An 18,915-nucleotide genomic window follows, 5' to 3' on the forward strand; every position below is an offset into this window, starting at 1 on the left:
ATATTTAAGCTTGCTACTTTTCACCTCATACCCTTGAGTCATGCTGCAAGAATACTCCCATCAAAACCAGACACCAACCTTTTACTGTATATTTGGGAAACTTCACCCTTTTGTGGAACTAAATGACCCCAAACGTTCCACTGCCGTCCCAGTCTGAGACGAGCCATCCGCTCCGCCGCAGCACACTCTGACTATTCTGTGTCTGTCTGTAAGGGACCATTTCACGGTAACAGAGTGATCCCAGCTAACAGCAAATGTTCCCACAACTTTAGAGAATGTTCCCTTAAGGGTCCCATGAGGTCATTACCTAAGTTTCCATGGGAATTGTCCAGTGACGTGCAAGGATTGTTTCCAAGAGAACATTCCCTTAATGTCAAACACAAACTACCCAGAAGGTGTTCTCAAAATATTCAATATTAACAGAGAATTCTGCCACTTTATAACCAGTTATTTTGATGATAGTATGTATGCACTACTGTACGATTTGATACAGCTTTTGACATTTCATATTTTTGTTAGTAATACTGCACAATTCCTTTTTTTCCCTCATTTTGAAGCTTCTGTGTTGCCTTTGTCTACAGCAGCCTTTCTACAAGTATGTGTCGTGACGTATCAGAGTAAATGTATTATTATTTCATTAACATCTGGAATTGATTTGTCCAAGTGCAACTGCACTCTCTGTTCGATGCGCTGTCTGCTTAGGAGCAGTGTCTCCGATCAGTTTGACAGCTGCGCGAGTGGGTGGGAGATGCCCGTGTGCTTCGCGGTTTACCAGATCTATTTCTGCGGTTTTTCTTAAAGAACCCTCCACGACCCACACACTGCAGTGCTGTTGTTCAGCAGCATATGATGCGTTGTCAGCCACTGACATGTCATTCCCACTCGGCCTTAATCCCTGCTGTCGTTGGACTCAAGATAGCCACAAGTTCTGACTAATTTCAATTAAAATGAAACGCAAATACAGCGACGAGTTTCTCTCACCTTGGCTTAAGGCAAACGTTGAGAAATATTGAAGAGCGCCCACAATATGTTTTGTGTGGGGAAGTGATTAGTTATGAGTCTCACAAAGGGATCAAATTATAACTACACATCCTGAGCAAATATCCACAGCATGACAGTAAACCCAGGGAGTTATTCAGAACAGGGCAGAATGCTTCAGGAAACGGTGCTTCGACGGTGGAAGTGAAAGTCAGCTAGCAAGGCATTATTGTAATTTTAAGGAAAAGGGGAAGGGGGATACCTAGTCAGTTGTACAACTGAATGCATTCAACTGAAATGTGTCTTCCGCATTTAACCCAGGAACAGTAGGTTAACTGCCTTGCTGAGGGGCAGCACGACCGCTAACAGGTGACGGATGATAAGCAGGAATAAGGGAGTACTATCTCTTATAGTTGTCGATGTGAGTTTCTCTTTCAAACAATCCCCTTGTCCACAGCTAATATGCTAGCTAACGTTAGCCAAAGCAAGCTAGCTAGCTTCTGATAGTGCAACCCTAAGAACAGTAGAGATGAATATTAAAAATGATCAGGCCTACTGTACATCTTACTATAAAAATAGTTGAAAACAAGTCTAGGTTGGAACTGTTGCGGTTAAAATACAAGTAATCATTTTTATTCTGAACTGGAATAAACCGATTGAAGCAAGATGCTTTTTGAGGCAAACACACTCACACAGTTCTGTGTTGCTCATCTACAGCAGGAAGTGGTCTCCTGCCTGACTGAGAAAGCAGTAGATGTTCTGATCCAGTTTGGCACCACATACCTATGCAAGTCAGGGTTCTCAACTCTGGCGTGCTTAAAAAACAAGTACAGAAACAGACTCCATGCTGAGCATGACCTCAGTGTTGAATTGTCAAAACCTGAGCCCAGAATAGACCTGCTTGTTGAAAACTTCAACCAGTCACACACCTCTCATTAGGACTGTGTGTGTGTGTGTGTGATCAATTCTTTGTTCCTGTTCAGAATATATATACGGCTCTGGAAAAAATGAAGAGACCACTGCAAAATTACCAGTTTCTCTGGTTTTACTATTTATTGGTATGTGTTTGGGTAAAATTAAGATTTTTGTTTTATTCCAAATTCCAAATGAAAATATTTGTTGGAAGTTTACATACACCTTAGCCAAATACATTTAAATTCAGTTTCTCACAATTCCTGACATTTAATCCTAGTAAAAATTCCCGGTCTTAGGTCAGTTAGAATCACCACTTTCAGCACCGCTAAGCGGCCTTTCAGGTTATGTCGATATAGGACTCGTTTTCACAAGGTTTTGCACTTTTCGCACCAAAGTACATTCATCTCTAGGAGACAGAACGCGTCTCCTTCCGGAGCAGTATGATCGCTGCATGGTCCGATGGTGTTTTTACTTGCATACTATTGTTTTTACAGATGAATGTGGTACCTTCAGGCGTTTGGAAATTGCTCCCAAGGATGAACCAGACTTGTGGAGGTCTACAATTTTTTTTCTGAGGTCTAAGCTGATTTCTTTAGATTTTCCCATGATGTCAATCAAAGAGGCACTGAGTTTGAAGATAGGCCTTGAAATACATCCACAGGTACACCTCCAATTGACTCAAATTATGTCAATTAGCCTATCAGAAGCTTCTAAAGCCATGACATCATTTTCTGGAATTTTCCAAGCTGTTTAAAGGCACAGTCAACTTAGTGTATGTAAACTTCTGACCCACTAGAATTGTGGTACAGTGAATAAGTGAAATAATCTGTCTGTAAACAAGTACAAAATGACTTGTATCATGCACAAAGTAGATGTTCTACCAACTTGCCAAAACTATAGTTTGTTAACAAGAAATTTGTGGAGTGGTTGAAAAACAAGTTTTAATGACTCCAGTCTAAGTGTATGTAAACTTACGATTGTATATACATGGGTATTTCATTGTTATTTGTCTATATTGCATTTGTTTTATGCATAAGGGCATTGACATTTACCGATGTTTTCATAAGCTTGGATCTCAGGATAATATAGAATTTCTAATTCGGGTCCCAGTGCCACGCCCTGACCATAGATTGCTTTGTATGTTTCTATTTTTAGTTTGGTCAGGGTGTGATGTGGGTGGGTATTCTTTGTTGTATGTCTAGGTGTTGTGTTTCTATGTTTAGGCCTGGTATGGATCCCAATCAGAGGCAGCTGGTTATCGTTGTCTCTGATTGAGAACCATACTTAGGCAGCCTGTTTTCCCACTATGGGTAGTTGTTTTCTGTCTCTGTCTCTATACCAGACAGGACTGTTTCGTTTGTGCCGTTTTTGTTATTTTTGTTCTAGTGTTCAGTATAATTAAAAGATCATGAATACGTACCACGGTATACCTTGGTCCTCTCCTTCCTCCACCTACGACAATCGTGACAGAAATACCTACCAAAAAAATACCAAGCAGCGTGGTAACCAGGAGCAGCGTGGAATGGACTCATGGACATGGGAGGACATTCTGGACGGGAAGGGATCCTACACATGTGAGGAGATCCTGGCTGGAAGGGAGCGCCTCCCATGGGAACAGGTGGAGGCAGCCAGGAGAGCGGAGGCAGCAGGAGATGTAAACCAGCGGTACGGGGGAACACGGCTGGCAAGGAAGCCCAAGAGGCAGCCCCAAAAATGTATTGGGGGGAGGCACACGGGGAGTGTGGCTAAGTCAGGTAGGAGACCTGAGCCAACTCCCCGTGCTTACCATGGAGAGAGGTTGACGGGCCGCCCCCCTGTTATGCGGTGAGGTGCACGGTGTCCCCAGTGCATACGCATAGCCCGGTGCGCTACATCGCAGCTCCTCGTATCGACTAGAGTGGACATCGAACCAGGAGGAATGAAGCCGGCTCAGCGCATCTGGTCTCCAGTGCGTCTCCTTGGCCCGGGTTATATGGCACCAGCCGGGGCGGCAGCGTAGCCTAGTGGTTAGAGAGTTGGACTAGTAACCGGAAGGTTGCGAGTTCAAACCCCCGAGCTGACAAGGTACAAATCTGTCGTTCTGCCCCTGAACAGGCAGTTAACCCACTGTTCCCAGGCCGTCATTGAAAATAAGAATATGTTCTTAACTGACTTGCCTGGTTAAATAAAGGTACATTTTTTTTTTTTTTTTTAAGTAACAATAACATTTCCCAGAGCATATGATTGTATGGGCAGAAAGCTTAAAATCTTGTTTATCTAACTGCCCTGGAGTGAAGGGCGGCTCCGGCAGCTCCTGACTGACGGGCGGCTCCGGCAGCTCCTGACTGACCGGCAGCTCCTGACACTAGGCTACGCTGCCGCCCCAACCTCATGCTAATCACATTAGTGCACATTAGCTCAACCATCCCGGTGGAGGGACACCGATCCCATAGAGGACAAGGCCACATCGAAATTGAGACCAGGATCTTTAGGAGTGAAAAGTGCCAGCTGGACATGTCATCTGCTCATTAGAATGAAGCAAACTGTTCCTTTTCCTCGGATTGAAAGGTCAAACGGGCACAAAGCTTCCAGAACTTTTTCAGAAGAGATTTTGTGTGTGTGTGTGTGCACTCTAGTGTGCATGTACATGATCGCCTGTGTGAGCGTACTGTATGTGTATGAATACACAACGCGTGTGTGTCTCTGAACTAAAAGTTTGAAAAGCTTTTAGTTTATTCGGTCAGCGTATTTGCGTGGTGGGTTTCGAGGAAGTCATTAAATTGCAGTGGATGGTCAGCACCCATCTAAAAGTAATCTCCTGGTGTACTGAATATGGCCTATTAGCTTGCTCTATCTCTCCATCTCTCTCGCTCTCTGTCTGCACTTGCGTAGGAGTTCAGTGTGTCATTGGGACTCGGTCAATGGTTTCCTTTGAGTCGAGGGAGCTCTACAGAGATGAACTGTACTTTATACACAGCAGGGTACTGAGTGAGTGAGTGGCCACAACTGTCTGTGGCTTCAGATAGAGATGTCAACGGTTCTCCAGAAACTGTTGTGTCTGGGAGAATACAGTTATAAATTCTGACATGAAAATAGAGCTCTTTGGCCACGCATGTCATTGGTGGGTTTGACGTCGCAAAACGGAAGCATAAGCAGAAAGTTACCTCGTACCTACTGTAAATATGGAGGTGGATCTTTGATGTTATGGGGCTATTTTGCTTTCACTGGTCCTGGGGCCCTTGTTAAGGTCAAAGGCATCATTAACTTGAAGTATAGAACTCCCAATGTGTTCTCGAATCTCATAAAACATTTTGGAAAAAGCCTGTTATCGCCGCAAGGGGAGGGTGCTGGAGTACTGAAAACAGGGGTACCAATCATTTTCATCCCTATCTTTTTGAGATTGTTGTATTACTTGTTGAATTAAATCTCTATCTCTAAGCAATTGTATTATTATAAAATAATTCAAATTGTTTGAGCATACAATACAGCTCAGTATTTGTATAATTTATTTTATACAGTCTTTTTTTTCGCATCTTAATCAAGGATGACCTGACTGTATTTGCAAAGTAAATCGAAAGAGTCACCCCAATTGAGCTTTGTCTGTGGGCAATTTAAGTTGTAGTTTAGTCTGTTTAGCTGTGGGCATTGATCAAGGGCTTGTAACAGCTTTTGTACCTGTGAGGCAAACAAAAGCAACATCGCCAGGACCCAAAATCAGATAATTTAGTGTGTTTCTCATGAATACTGGTTGGGAGAGCGATATCATATGCCTCGGTATGTTAGAGAGAGAAATAGAGCTGTCTATGCATATTAGCTTCATGGTTATTGATAGTACTGTTTAGCTATTATTTTCATGGCCGGGCAAACCTCACAAAATCATCTGACATCGTCTTTCTCTCTATCTCCCCATTCTCTTCTTTCTTCTCCACAGTGAACAAACACAAGCCGTGGATTGAGACGTCGTACCATGGGGTGATCACGGAGAACATGGACACCGTCCTGCTGGACCCTCCCTTGGTGGCCTTGGACAAGGACGCCCCTGTCCCCTACGCAGGTAGACACAACTTCCCTGTTTTCCCATCCTAAACTTCCTCCAATGAACCTGATGCTGTGGGCTCAGGGTGCTTCACTGACATGCTGCACAGTAATAGCTGTTCATGTGAGGCTGTGGTTGATTGGCAGAACTGGGCTGACTTCTATGAGTGTCTTCCTACCCAGAATGCACTCATACTCTTTCCTCACTTTGAGAGGTACATCTCAACAGCCCGGTCTGTGCCTGAAAGGTAGTGTGTATTTATGAATACATTCCTTCACAAGGCACCGTTATCTACAACCATTCACACTGCCTTGGTCTGACTGTCCAAAAAAAGGAGGGAAAAAAATAGTTATAACCTGAGCTGCTGGAGAGGAGAGAAACTTCTTGAGATACCTTTAAAATACTGATACCCCTTGAGCAACTATATTAGTCCCCTTTGACATGACATGGAAATACCCTGGACATCTTCCATGCTCCTTGAATGTCCATGATATGCTTATGGCAGAAGCTGCCCTTATCCACTGATCTGGGATCAGCTTACCCTATCTCGTATCCTGACCTTAACCTTTAGGGGGATGCAAAGTATCAGCAGAACAAGGGCATCCTACATTTGTGGTAAAGGGCTAATTTACTTTAAGTATATTTCAGGGAATACAGTGTACAGACTTTACATGGCATTTCCAGGTCATGTCATCTTAGATATGTGGTTATACAGTGCATTGGGAAAGTATTCAGACCTCTTGACTTTTTCCATTTTTTTTTTTACATTAGTCTTATTCTAAAAATGTATTTAAAAAAATGTTCCTCATCAATCTACACACAATACCCCATAATGACATTTCTGCAAATGTATAAAAAATAAAAAACTGAAATATTTCATTCACATTAGCACCTTTGGCAGTGATTACAACCTCAACTCTTATTGGGTATGATGATACAAGCTTGGCACACCTGTATTTGGGGAGTTTCCCCCATTTCTTCTCTACAGATCCTCTCAAGCTCTGTCAGGTTGGATGGGGAGGGTTGCTGCACAACTTTTTCCATGTCTCTCCAGAGATGTTCGATCGGGTTCAAGCCCGGGTTCTGGCGGGGTCACTCTAGGACATTCAGAGACTTGTCCCGAAGCCACTCCTGCGTTATCTTGGCTGTGTGCTTAGGGTCGTTGTCCTGTTGGAAGGTGAAACTTCGCCCCAGTCTGAGGTCCTGAGCGCTCTGGAGCAGGTTTTCATCAAGGATCTCTCTGTACTTCGCTCCGTTCATCTTTCACTCGATCCTCACTAGTGTCCCAGTCCCTGCCGCTGAAAAACATCCCCACAGCATGACGCTAACACCACCATGCTTCACCGTAGGGATTATGCCAGGTTTCCTCCAGATGTTACACTTGGCATTCAGGCCAAAGAGTTCAATTTTGGTTTCATCATACCAGAGAATCTTATTTCTCATGGTCTGAGAATCCTTTAGGGGCCTTTTGGCAAACCCCAAGTGGGCTGTCATGTACCTTTTTACTGAGGAGTGGCTTCCATCTGGCCACTTTACCATAAAGGCCTGATTTATGGAGTTCTGCAGAGATGGTTGTCCTTCTGGAGTAAATCTGGAACTTTGTCAGAGTGACCATTGGGTTCTTGGTCACCTCCCTGATCAAGGCCCTTCTCCCCCGATCGCTCAGTTCGGCCGGGCAGCAAGTTCTAGGAAGAGTCTTGGTGGTTCCCATCTTCTTTCATTTAAGAACAATGGAGGCCAGTGTTCTTGGGGACTTTCAATGCTGCAGACATTTTTTGGTACCCTTCCCTAGATCTGTGCCTCGACACAGTCCTGTCTCAGAGCTCTACAGGCAATTCCTTCGACCTCATGGCTTGGTTTTTGATCTGACATGCACTGTCAGCTGTGGGACCTTATATAGACAAGTGTGTGCCCTTCCAAATCATGTCCAACCAATTGAATATACGACAGGTGGGTCACAATTAAGTTGCAGAAACATCTCAAGGATGATCAAGGGAAACAGGATGCACCTGAGCTCAATTTTGACTTTCATAGCAAAGGGTCTGGGTATTTCTGTTTTTTTATTTTTAATACATTTGCAAATATTTCTAAAAAACGTTTTTTTGCTTTGTCATTATGTGGTATTTGGGGTAGATTTGAGGGAAAATTTGTTTTAATCAATTTTAGAATAACGATGTAAGGTAACAAAATGTGGAAAAAGTCAAGGGGTCTGAATACTTTCCAAATGCACTGTATGGCAAACATCTACCCACTCCCTAAATACATACACTATCAAATGATGATAGGCCTGCAGTTGAGTGCATGGCTCTGGCTTGTGACTGAAGTTAAATCAGTGTCACACAGGTAGGTGACAGTGACATGTGACTTATAATTAGACAATGTGGGGTTTTTTTGCTCCCGGGAAAACGAGGAGGCTTTGTGATAGGTACTGCTTTACACATCATTAAATTAAAATGGCTCTAATTAATTTTCACTCTTGACAGCTGTGGAGAACTGATGTTGGGTGCCATTATTTTATTACAGTTTATTTTCAAAACATTGTAATGGTTTGAATCATAGAGTACATGCAAGACTATACATTCATAACTTTTTTTAGGAACGCTTGTATGTACACTGAATTCGGAAGGTATTTAGACCCCTTGATTTTTTTCCCCTACATTTTTGTTATCATTATTCTAAAATTAAATCAATTCATTTTCTCACTAACAGTATCTCCCGCATATAGGGCAGAGCTGGTTTAGGGACACATTTCAAACTCTCAGCAACCAACTCCGAGACCAAGCCAGTGAAATTCTAATGGTTAAGCAACAAAAGCGTCAACAAAAAACCCAATGGTTTGTGAATATTTCTCTCTGTGATTAACAATCTGCTCTGTGACTCCAGAAGGTCACCACTGGTAAAATATCAACGGAGAGGGAAAGCGGTGGTGTTATTTTTTTGGTGACTTGTGATATTTCTCCCAATCTTTTCCGTGGCGCCGAGCTAATGAATGAAACCCATAAAATGGCTACCAAGGAGATTTTCGAAAAAACGCTGGCAGAAAAGACACTCTGTCCTCGTCTGTCTTTCTCGGGTTTTGTTCTCTCAATCTCCTCAATTCTCCATGTCTCACTCTTGCCCTTTCCAACTCTGTTTGTCTAGGGTTCTCCTTTGCATTTTTCTCATTCCCTCTCTCTATTTCTCCACCCATGTCTCTCTCTCTCACTCCCTCACTATCGCTCTCTCGCTTATTGCCGTTCTTCTTCACTCTATCATTGTCTTTCTCCTTTCCTCTCATTCCCCCATTCCCTCCCTCCTCTTTCCTTCTCTCTTTCTAGCATTCCCCCTGATTTTCTCTCTCTCCATCCCAGCCATTCTCTCTCTCCTTTCTTTCTCTTTCCCTCAATGCCCAGCCAGCCCATGCAGCCGCAGCAGGCAGTGACTTATGCAGCTTTGCTCTCCCTCATCCATTCTGGTTTTGTTTCTGTGGAGAAAGGAGTGGGCCGTCGTTCTGGCACCACATTAATTGCTCTATGGGAACATGGACGGGGATTGTTAAGTGCTTTGCCATTCCTCCATCCCTCCCTCCTCCTTCCTCCCTCCTCCTTCCTCCTCCCCCTATCCTCCTCTCACAGCAGCTCCGCTTTGATGTAAAAGAATGATGAGCCTAAAGTCGATGATATATGGTGAGACAGGAACGAGAGAAGATGAATGGTTATTTGGGCGAGCCGTGACCATGCCCCTGCGGAGAGGAGGAGCGTGGGTCTTGTGTATGCACAGAGCGTTCTCAATCAAATCAGTGTGAGGGATGTGACTGGGGGGGGCGCAGGAAAAGAGGCAGTGTCATTGGCTAATTCTTTATTGGGGGATCGCAGTTACGCCAGTCCTCTCGTCCATTCATCTCTCCTACAGGATGATGCTCATTCCGTATTGTTCCCCCGGTAAAGTTGGTTCCCCCTCCACACACGCACACATGCAAGGTTAGAGAACAAAAAGAGTATCGGGAGCGGTTTAGAGAAAGAGGATGGTTTAGTGAGTGAGTGAGTGAGTGAGTGAGTGAGTGAGTGAGTGAGTGAGTGAGTGAGTGACACCCTCAGCACACAGGGGGACAAACATCTGCCTGGAGGTGACAGCACCCCCTCCCACATATGCCCCCCTAGGCACAACTGTGACAACATAACCAACAAAAATGGGTCACAACTCCTGCAGCTTTGTCGCACGCTGGGTATGTACATAGTCAACGGTAGGCTTCGAGGGGACTCCTATGGTAGGTACACCTATAGCTCATCTCTTGGCAGTAGCACTGTAGACTACTTTATCACTGACCTCAACCCAGAATCTCTCAGAGCGTTCACAGTCAGTCCACTAACACCCCTATCAGACCACAGCAAAATCAGTCTACTTAAACAGAGCAATACTCAATCATGAGGCATCAAAGCCAAAGGAACTGAGTAACATTAAGAAATGCTATAGATGGAAGGAATGCAGTTTGGAAACCTACCAAAAAACAATTAGGCAACAACCAATTCAATCCCTTTTAGACAATTTCCTGGGTAAAACGTTCCACTGTAATAGTGAAGGTGTAAACTTGGCAGTAGAAAATCTTAACAGTATATTTGACCTCTCAGCTTCCCTATCAAATCTAAAAATCTCAAATAGAAAACCGAAGAAAATTAACAATAATGACAAATGGTTTGATGAAGAATGCAAAAATCTAAGAAAGAAATTGAGAAACCTGTCCAACCAAAAACATAGAGACCCGGAAAACCTGAGTCTACGCCTTCACTATGGTGAATCACTAAAACAATACAGAAATACACTACGGAAAAAGAAGGAACAGCAAGTCAGAAATCAGCTCAATGTAATTGAAGAATCCATAGACTCTAACCACTTCTGGGAAAATTGGAAAACACTAAACAAACAACAACACGAAGAATTATCTATCCAAAATGGAGATGTATGGGTAAACCACTTCTCCAATCTTTTTGGTTCTATAACAAAGAATAAAGAGCAAAAACATATACATGATCAAATACAGATCTTAGAATCAACTATTAAAGACTACCAGAACCCACTGGATTCTCCAATTACATTGAATGAGTTACAGGACAAAATAAAAACCCTCCAACCCAAAAAGGCCTGTGGTGTCGATGGTATCCTCAATGAAATTATCAAATATACAGACAACAAATTCCAATTGGCTATACTAAAACTCTTTAACATCATACTTAGCTCTGGCATCTTCCCCAATATTTGGAACCAAGGACTGATCACCCCAATCCACAAAAGTGGAGACAAATTTGACCCCAATAACTACCGTGGAATATGTGTCAACAGTAACCTTGGGAAAATCCTCTGCATTATTATTAACAGCAGACTCGTACATTTCCTCAATGAAAACAATGTACTGAGCAAATGTCAAATTGGCTTTTTACCAAATTACCGTACAACAGACCATGTATTTACCCTGCACACCTAATTGACAACCAAACAAACCAAAACAAAGGCAAAGTCTTCTCATGCTTTGTTGATTTCAAAAAAGCCTTCGACTCAATCTGGCATGAGGGTCTGCTATACAAACTGATGGAAAGTGGTGTTGGGGGTAAAACATATGACATTATAAAATCCATGTACACAAACAACAAGTGTGCGGTTAAAATTGGCAAAAAACACACATTTCTTCACACAGGGTCGTGGGGTTAGACAGGGATGCAGCTTAAGCCCCACCCTCTTCAACATATATATCAACGAATTGGCGCGGGCACTAGAAAAGTCTGCAGCAGCCGGCCTCGCCCTGCTAGAATCCGAAGTCAAATGTCTGCTGTTTGCTGATGATCTGGTGCTTCTGTCACCAACCAAGGAGGGCCTACAGCAGCACCTAGATCTTATGCACAGATTCTGTCAGACCTGGGCCCTGACAGTAAATCTCAGTAAGACCAAAATAATGGTGTTCCAAAAAAGGTCCAGTCACCAGGACCACAAATTCAAATTCCATCTAGACACTGTTGCCCTAGAGCACACAAAAAACTATACATACCTTGGCCTAAACATCAGCGCCACAGGTAACTTCCACAAAGCTGTGAACGATCTGAGAGACAAGGCAAGAAGGGCATTCTATGCCATCAAAAGAAACATAAATTTCAACATACCAATTAGGATTTGGCTAAAAATACTTGAATCAGTCATAGAGCCCATTGCCCTTTATGGTTGTGAGGTCTGGGGTCCGCTCACCAACCAAGACTTCACAAAATGGGACAAACACCAAATTGAGACTCTGCACGCAGAATTCTGCAAAAATATCCTCCGTGTACAACGTAAAACACCAAATAATGCATGCAGAGCAGAATTAGGCCGATACCCACTAATTATCAAAATCCAGAAAAGAGCCATTAAATTCTACAACCACCTAAAAGGAAGCGATTCACAAACCTTCCATAACAAAGCCATCACCTACAGAGAGATGAACCTGGAGAAGAGTCCCTAAGCAAGCTGGTCCTGGGGCTCTGTTCACAAACACAAACACACCCTACAGAGCCCCAGGACAACAGCACAATTAGACCCAACCAAATCATGAGAAAACAAAAAGATAATTACTTAACACATTGGAAAGAATTAACAAAAAAACAGAGCAAACTAGAATGCTATTTGGCCCTACACAGAGAGTACACAGCGGCAGAATACCTGACCACTGTGACTGACCCAAAATTAAGGAAAGCTTTGACTATGTACAGACTCAGTGAGCATAGCCTTGCTATTGAGAAAGGCCGCCGTAGGCAGACATGGCTCTCAAGAGAAGAAAGGCTATGTGCTCACTGCCCACAAAATGAGGTGGAAACTGAACTGCACTTCCTAACCTCCTGCCCAATGTATGACCATATTAGAGATACATATTTCCCCCAGATCACACAGATCCACAAAGAATTCGAAAACAAATCCAATTTTGAAAAACTCCCATATCTACTGGGTGAAATTCCACAGTGTGCCATCACAGCAGCAAGATTTGTGACCTGTTGCCACGAGAAAAGGGCAACCAGTGAAGAACAAACACCATTGTAAATACAACCCATATTTATGCTTATTTATTTTGTGTCCTTAACTATTTGTACATTGTATATATATATATATATATATATATATATATATATATTATATGACATTTGTAATGTCTTTACTGTTTTGAAACTTCTGTATGTGTAATGTTTACTGTTCATTTTTGTTGTTTTTCACCTTATATATTCACTTTGTATGTTGTCTACCTCACTTGCTTTGGCAATGTTAACACATGTTTCCCATGCCAATAAAGCCATTGAATTGAATTGAGTGAGTGAGTGAGTGAGTGAGTGAGTGAGTGAGTGAGTGAGTGAGTGAGTGAGAGAATGAGCTGGTCATTAGTAAGTGAACGTGAGGAATAGAGTGAGGAGAGAAACTCGTCTTGTTATCATGAAAGAACCTTGACAGTGGCTACACTCAAATGAAATTTGTCAAATGCACACAGTTCCAGACTAGAGAAATTCAATTTCAACAACAACCATAATTGATACTTTCTATCCTCCCCCCCAAAACGACTTATTTATAAACCATGAGGCAAAATGAACGGGGTGGAAATGAATTTGTTTGACATTTTTGGGGGCTACATTTTTACACTGCTCATAAGTGTCACTGTTTTCAAACCACGCCATGCCACTTCAAATTTTCAGCTTGGCAGCTCAGGCTATTTGTGCCAAGTGTTTGTCATGCAACAGTTAAAGTATCATGTTCCCACACGGTTTGATTATGAAGACAGCATGATTAAACACCACCTTTCAATAAAATCCTTATCTGCATGTTTGTCGGTTAATAGACTGTTGATGAGTCTTATGGGCTTCATCCAAAGTGGCACCATATTCCTTATTTAGTGCACTACTTTTGTCCTGAGCCCTATGGGTGCACTACGTCGTCAATATAGCCATTTCAGACACAGCTATGATGTTTTTCATGTTTTAATGCCTGTGGCACATGGTCCCATGAGGCATATAATTTGAATCATTTAAGGTGGAGGATGTTAATGTCTGCGAATCACATTAGCACGTTTCGCATGCATGAGTACGTGCGCACGCACACACACTTGTGGGTGCAAATGTATGTGCTTGCAAACACATACACACAGACACACACGCACGCACACACACTCTGTAACAGCTACGATAAATGTGTAGTGGGGAATCTATAGATTTCCAGACTTTACACATGTACACATATATCAAACAGATGCTTAGACTGATACTTGTTATTGTTGACAAGATGTTCAAAGGATTTCTGAACGATCATATAATGATCCTGAGTAATGATCGGGATTATGTGGATTACGTGGGCAGTAACAGCAGTAAAATACACAAACTACACTATAGGATGTCATAACAACAGTTGAAGTATCTCTCTTGTAAAATATAATAATTCTGTTAACTGACATTTTAGTGTATATTTTTCTGAGGAGATTTAATGTCTGCCGACAGAATTATTCCCTTTCAATAATAATAATAATGTAGTTTATTCAACATTGGATGTCTCGATTGGACGTCTGAACTTCCAATTGGATATTGTTTAGCACTGAATAATCAATTATTTGCCCCTGAGGCAGCCTGGTTGGCTAATTACTCCAATTTCTTAAGTAGACTGGTGTGATTGAAATTCTGGACACTTCAAATGCCTCTTTCGATTTCCCATGGGTTACAGTGCATTCAGGAAGGATTCAGACCCTTTCACTTTTTTTCCACATTTTGTTATGTTACAGCGTTATTCTAAAATTGATTAAATATTGTTGTTTAAATAATATTGTTTTTCCTCATCAATCTACACACAATACCCCATAATGAGGCAAAAACTGTTTTTTAGAACATTTAGCAAATTTCAATTTATTTTTTAACATAAATACCTTATTTACGTAAGTATTCAGACCCTTTGCTATGAAACTTGAAGTTGAGTGTTTACATTGGTCATTCAAGAGATGTTTCTACAACTTGATTGTAGTCCATCTGTGATAAATTCAATTGATTGGACATGATGTGGAAAGGCACACACCTGTTTATGTAAGTTGCCACAGTTGACAGTGCATGTCAGAGTAAAAATCAAGCCGTGAGGTCGAAGGAATTTTCCATAGAGCTCAGAGACATGATTGTGTCGAGGCACAGAAATGGTGAAGGGTACAAATAAATCTATGCAGCATTGAAGGTCCCCAAGAACACATTGGCCGCCGTCATTCTTAAATGGAAGAAGTTTGGAACCACCAAGACTCTTCCTAGAGCTGGCCACCCGGCAGAGAAGGGCCATGGTCAGGGAGGTGACCAGGAACCCGATGGTCACCTTGACAGAGCTCCAGAGTTCCAGAAGCCACTCCTCAGTAAAAGGCACAAGACAGCCAGCTTGGAGTTTTCAAAAAGACACCTAAATGACTCACAGACCATGAGAAACAATATTCTCTGATTTGATGAAACCAAGATTGAACTCTTTGGCCTGAATGCTAAGCGTCACATCTGGATGAAACCTGGCACCATCCCTACAGTGAAGCATGGTTGTGGCCGCATTATGCAGTGGGGATGTTTTTCAGTGGCAGGGTTGGAGAGACTCGTGAGGATTGACGGAAAGATGAACGGAGCAAAGTACAGAGAGATCCTTGATAAAAACCTGCTCCAGAGCGCTCAGTGTCCCCTCAGCTGATTATCAGCTACAGTCACACACACGTGGATCTCGAAATACGATTATCTTCCTCAATAGTGTGCAGCAAATTCTACTAGATGAAAAGACTAAATTAGTATGACATCCTGCAAATTACTGCATAATACATTTCCAAAATGTAACATAAAATAAAAATATAAAAATAAAAAGTCCAACAGGACAACGACCCTAAGCACACAGCCAAGACAACTCAGGAGTAGCTTCGGGACAAGTCTCTGATTGTCCTTGAGTGGCCCAGCCAGAGCATGGACTTGAACCCAATCGAACATCTCTGGATAGACCTGAAAATGGCTGTGCATCAACGCTACCCATTCATCCAGACAGAGATTGAGCGGATCTGCAGAGAAGAATGAGAGAAATTCCCCAAATACAGGGTGTGCCAAGCTTGTAGCGTCAAACATAAAAAGAATCAAGGCTGTAATCGCTGCCAAAGATGCTCCAACAAAGTACTGACTAAAGGGTCTGAATACTTAAGTAAATGTGATATTTCATTTTTGAAAAATATTTATATACTTTATTTTTAATACAAAAAAAACAGTTTTTGCTTTGTCATTCTGGAATATCGTGTGTAGATTCATGAGGGGAAAAAACAATTTAATCCATTTTAGAAAAAGGCTGTATGTAGCGTAACAAAATGTGGAAAAAGTCAAGGGGTCTGAATACTTTCCGAAAGCACTCTAACTGACTCTTTTCCTGAATCATTCATTCTATATCCTGTCAGAATTTGAAAATAAATAGTAGGAATTTGGGGTATATGGAAAAATTTTTGTTTCATATTGTGACATTTTTTAAAAATGTATTATGCTTTAATTGCCAGGATGTCATACTCATTTCGGCTTTTCATCTAATAGAATTCCCTGCACACTATTGAGGAAAAAAATGGTATTTCGAGACCCACATGTGTGACTATAGCTGATCATCAGCAGTTAAATTACTAATTTGCAGTAAGATTAACCTAGTATGCTGTTATTGGTTGCTTGCTGCATTTGTTTTCACTAAACAGTACATTATAAATAGTACATAGCTCGATTAGTACACAGTTTGCAGTTAAAGTACGTAGTAGGCAAGACAGGTTTCGGACATGGCCTGTGAAAAACAACGAAAGAGACACAAAGAGAGAGAGAGAGAAGAAGAGACACATATTAGTGTTTCACCTAGGATTTTTTTTAACAAAGGTGGCAAAGGAAGCGGGATGGTGTCTGGTGCTCTTTGCTGGGGAGGTCCAGGGGAAATATAACTGATGCGAGCCATTGCAGCACTGTAGGGAGCTGATGAGCATGCAAGTTGAAGTCGGAAGAGAGAATGATTTATTTCAGCTTTTACTTCTTTCATCACATTCCCAGTGGGTCTGAAGTTTACATACACTCAATTAGTATTTGGTAGCATTGCCTTAAATTGTTTAACTTGGGTCAAACGTTTTGGGTAGCCTTCCAAAGTTGGGTCAGAGTCCAGAGTCAGCTTTTTAGGCCTCCTTGCTCGCACACGCTTTTTCAGTTCTGCCCACACATTTTCTATAGGATTGAGGTCAATGTTTTGTGATGGCCACTCCAATACCTTGACTTTGTTGTCCTTAAGCCATTTTGCCACAACTTTGGAAGAATGCTTGTGGCCATTGTCCATTTGGAAGACCCATTTGTGACCAAGCTTTAACTTCCTGACTGATGTCTTGAGATGTTGCTTCAATATATCCACATAATTGTCCTCCCTCATGATGCCATCTTTTGTGAAGTGCACCAGTAACTCCTGCAGCAAAGCACCCACACAGCATGATGCTGCCACCCCCGTGCTTCACGGTTGGGATGGTGTTCTTCAGCTTGCAAGCCTCCGCCTTTTTCCTCCATGGTCATTATGGCCAAACAGTTCTATTGTTGTTTCATCAGACCAAACGACATTTCTCCAAAAAGTATGATCTTTGTCCTCATGTGAAGTTGCAAACCGTAGTCTGGCTTTTTTATGCCGGTTTTGGAGCAGTGGCTTCTTCCTTGCTGAGCGGCCTTTCAGGTTATGTCGATATAGGACATGTTTTACTGTGGACATTTGTCCCTGTTTCCACCAGCATCTTCACAAGGTCCTTTGCTGTTGTTCTAGGATGGATTTGCACTGCACCAAAGTACGTTAATCTCTAGGAGACAGCACAAAGTAGATGACAGCACAAAGTAGTCATGCACAAGTAGATGTCCTAACCGACTTGCCAAAACTATAGTTTGTTAACAAGAAATTTGAAAAACGAGTTTTAATGACTCCAACCTAAGTGTATGTAAATGTCCGACTTAAACTGTATGTTGTAACTTGTCACTCTGAACGTAAAGGATAGTGCAAGATTTCCTACTTACCCAGAGTCCGATAATCTCATGGATACAATTTGTCTGCGTGCAGTTTGAAGGAATGACTGGCATGCTAGCTGTTTCCATTGACTGCTAAATTACTGGGTGCAAAGTTGATTGCATGTTTCTCGCAGAAACATGGCTGTCTTCAGACTGTAGTGCCACTCTTTTTGAAGCATCCCCCAGACTACAGCTTTTCATACTCTATCGGAAAAGAGGAAATGGGTGGGAGGACCATCTCTATTTTTACGAATGCTCTCACCTGTAAGGACATTTCATTTTGCGACTTTGGATCTTTAGAACATCATGCTATACTGTTTAAATGTCAGCCACCAGTCCTGGCTCTGTATAGGCCACCACAGCAATGCCCCACTTTCTTTACAGATTTTTCTGAACTATTGTCTATTGTCCTTGAGAACTATTATAAAATCATTGTGTTGGGCGATTTTAATATTCATGTTGAATATTCATGTTGAAGAAACTGACTCCAAGGCGATTGAATTCATGAATCTTTTGAACTCTATGGACTTTACTGGGCTATCGTACCTCTGAAGTTGCTACAGATTTGATTTAGTGTATAAACAATACACCATCACCTATTCTGTCTTCCTCTTGTGATGATTTAGTTGATAACTTTCATAGCAAATTAATAGCCATAGCTATTAATGGCTATAGCTCCAATGATGTTGAAAATGCCAAATCCAAACAGAGAGCCCCTTGGTTGGGTGAGGAAACAAATCAACTTAAGAGAAATTGCAGAAAGGCAATTGTGGAGGAAGTTGCAGATCCATTATGACTTTCTGAGAAAGCAACTTGGCATATATAGTACCAGTCAAAAGTTGACAGACCTACAGTACTCATTACAGGGTTTTTGTTTATTCTTACTATTTTCTACATTGTAGAATAATAGTGAAGACATCTGAACTATGAATTAACACATATGGAATCATGTAGTAACCAAGAAAATATATCACAAAACAAAATATATTTTAG

At 41.9% G+C, this 18,915-nt stretch overlaps 1 protein-coding gene across 3 annotated transcripts in view; it reads left to right on the forward strand.

The window, feature by feature from the left end:
- LOC118402563 (calsyntenin-2-like) overlaps positions 1-18,915 on the forward strand; it is a 286,368-nt gene that overhangs the window by 109,750 nt on the left and 157,703 nt on the right. For all 3 annotated transcript variants that reach the window (XM_052477130.1, XM_052477128.1, XM_052477129.1), the window contains exon 2: positions 5,804-5,926. In XM_052477130.1, coding sequence (XP_052333090.1) covers positions 5,804-5,926 — 123 coding nt within the window. The remainder of the gene's footprint in view (positions 1-5,803; positions 5,927-18,915) is intronic.

Source organism: Oncorhynchus keta, chromosome 23 (assembly GCF_023373465.1).
Source record: "Oncorhynchus keta strain PuntledgeMale-10-30-2019 chromosome 23, Oket_V2, whole genome shotgun sequence".
Taxonomy (NCBI): Eukaryota; Metazoa; Chordata; class Actinopteri; order Salmoniformes; family Salmonidae; genus Oncorhynchus; species Oncorhynchus keta.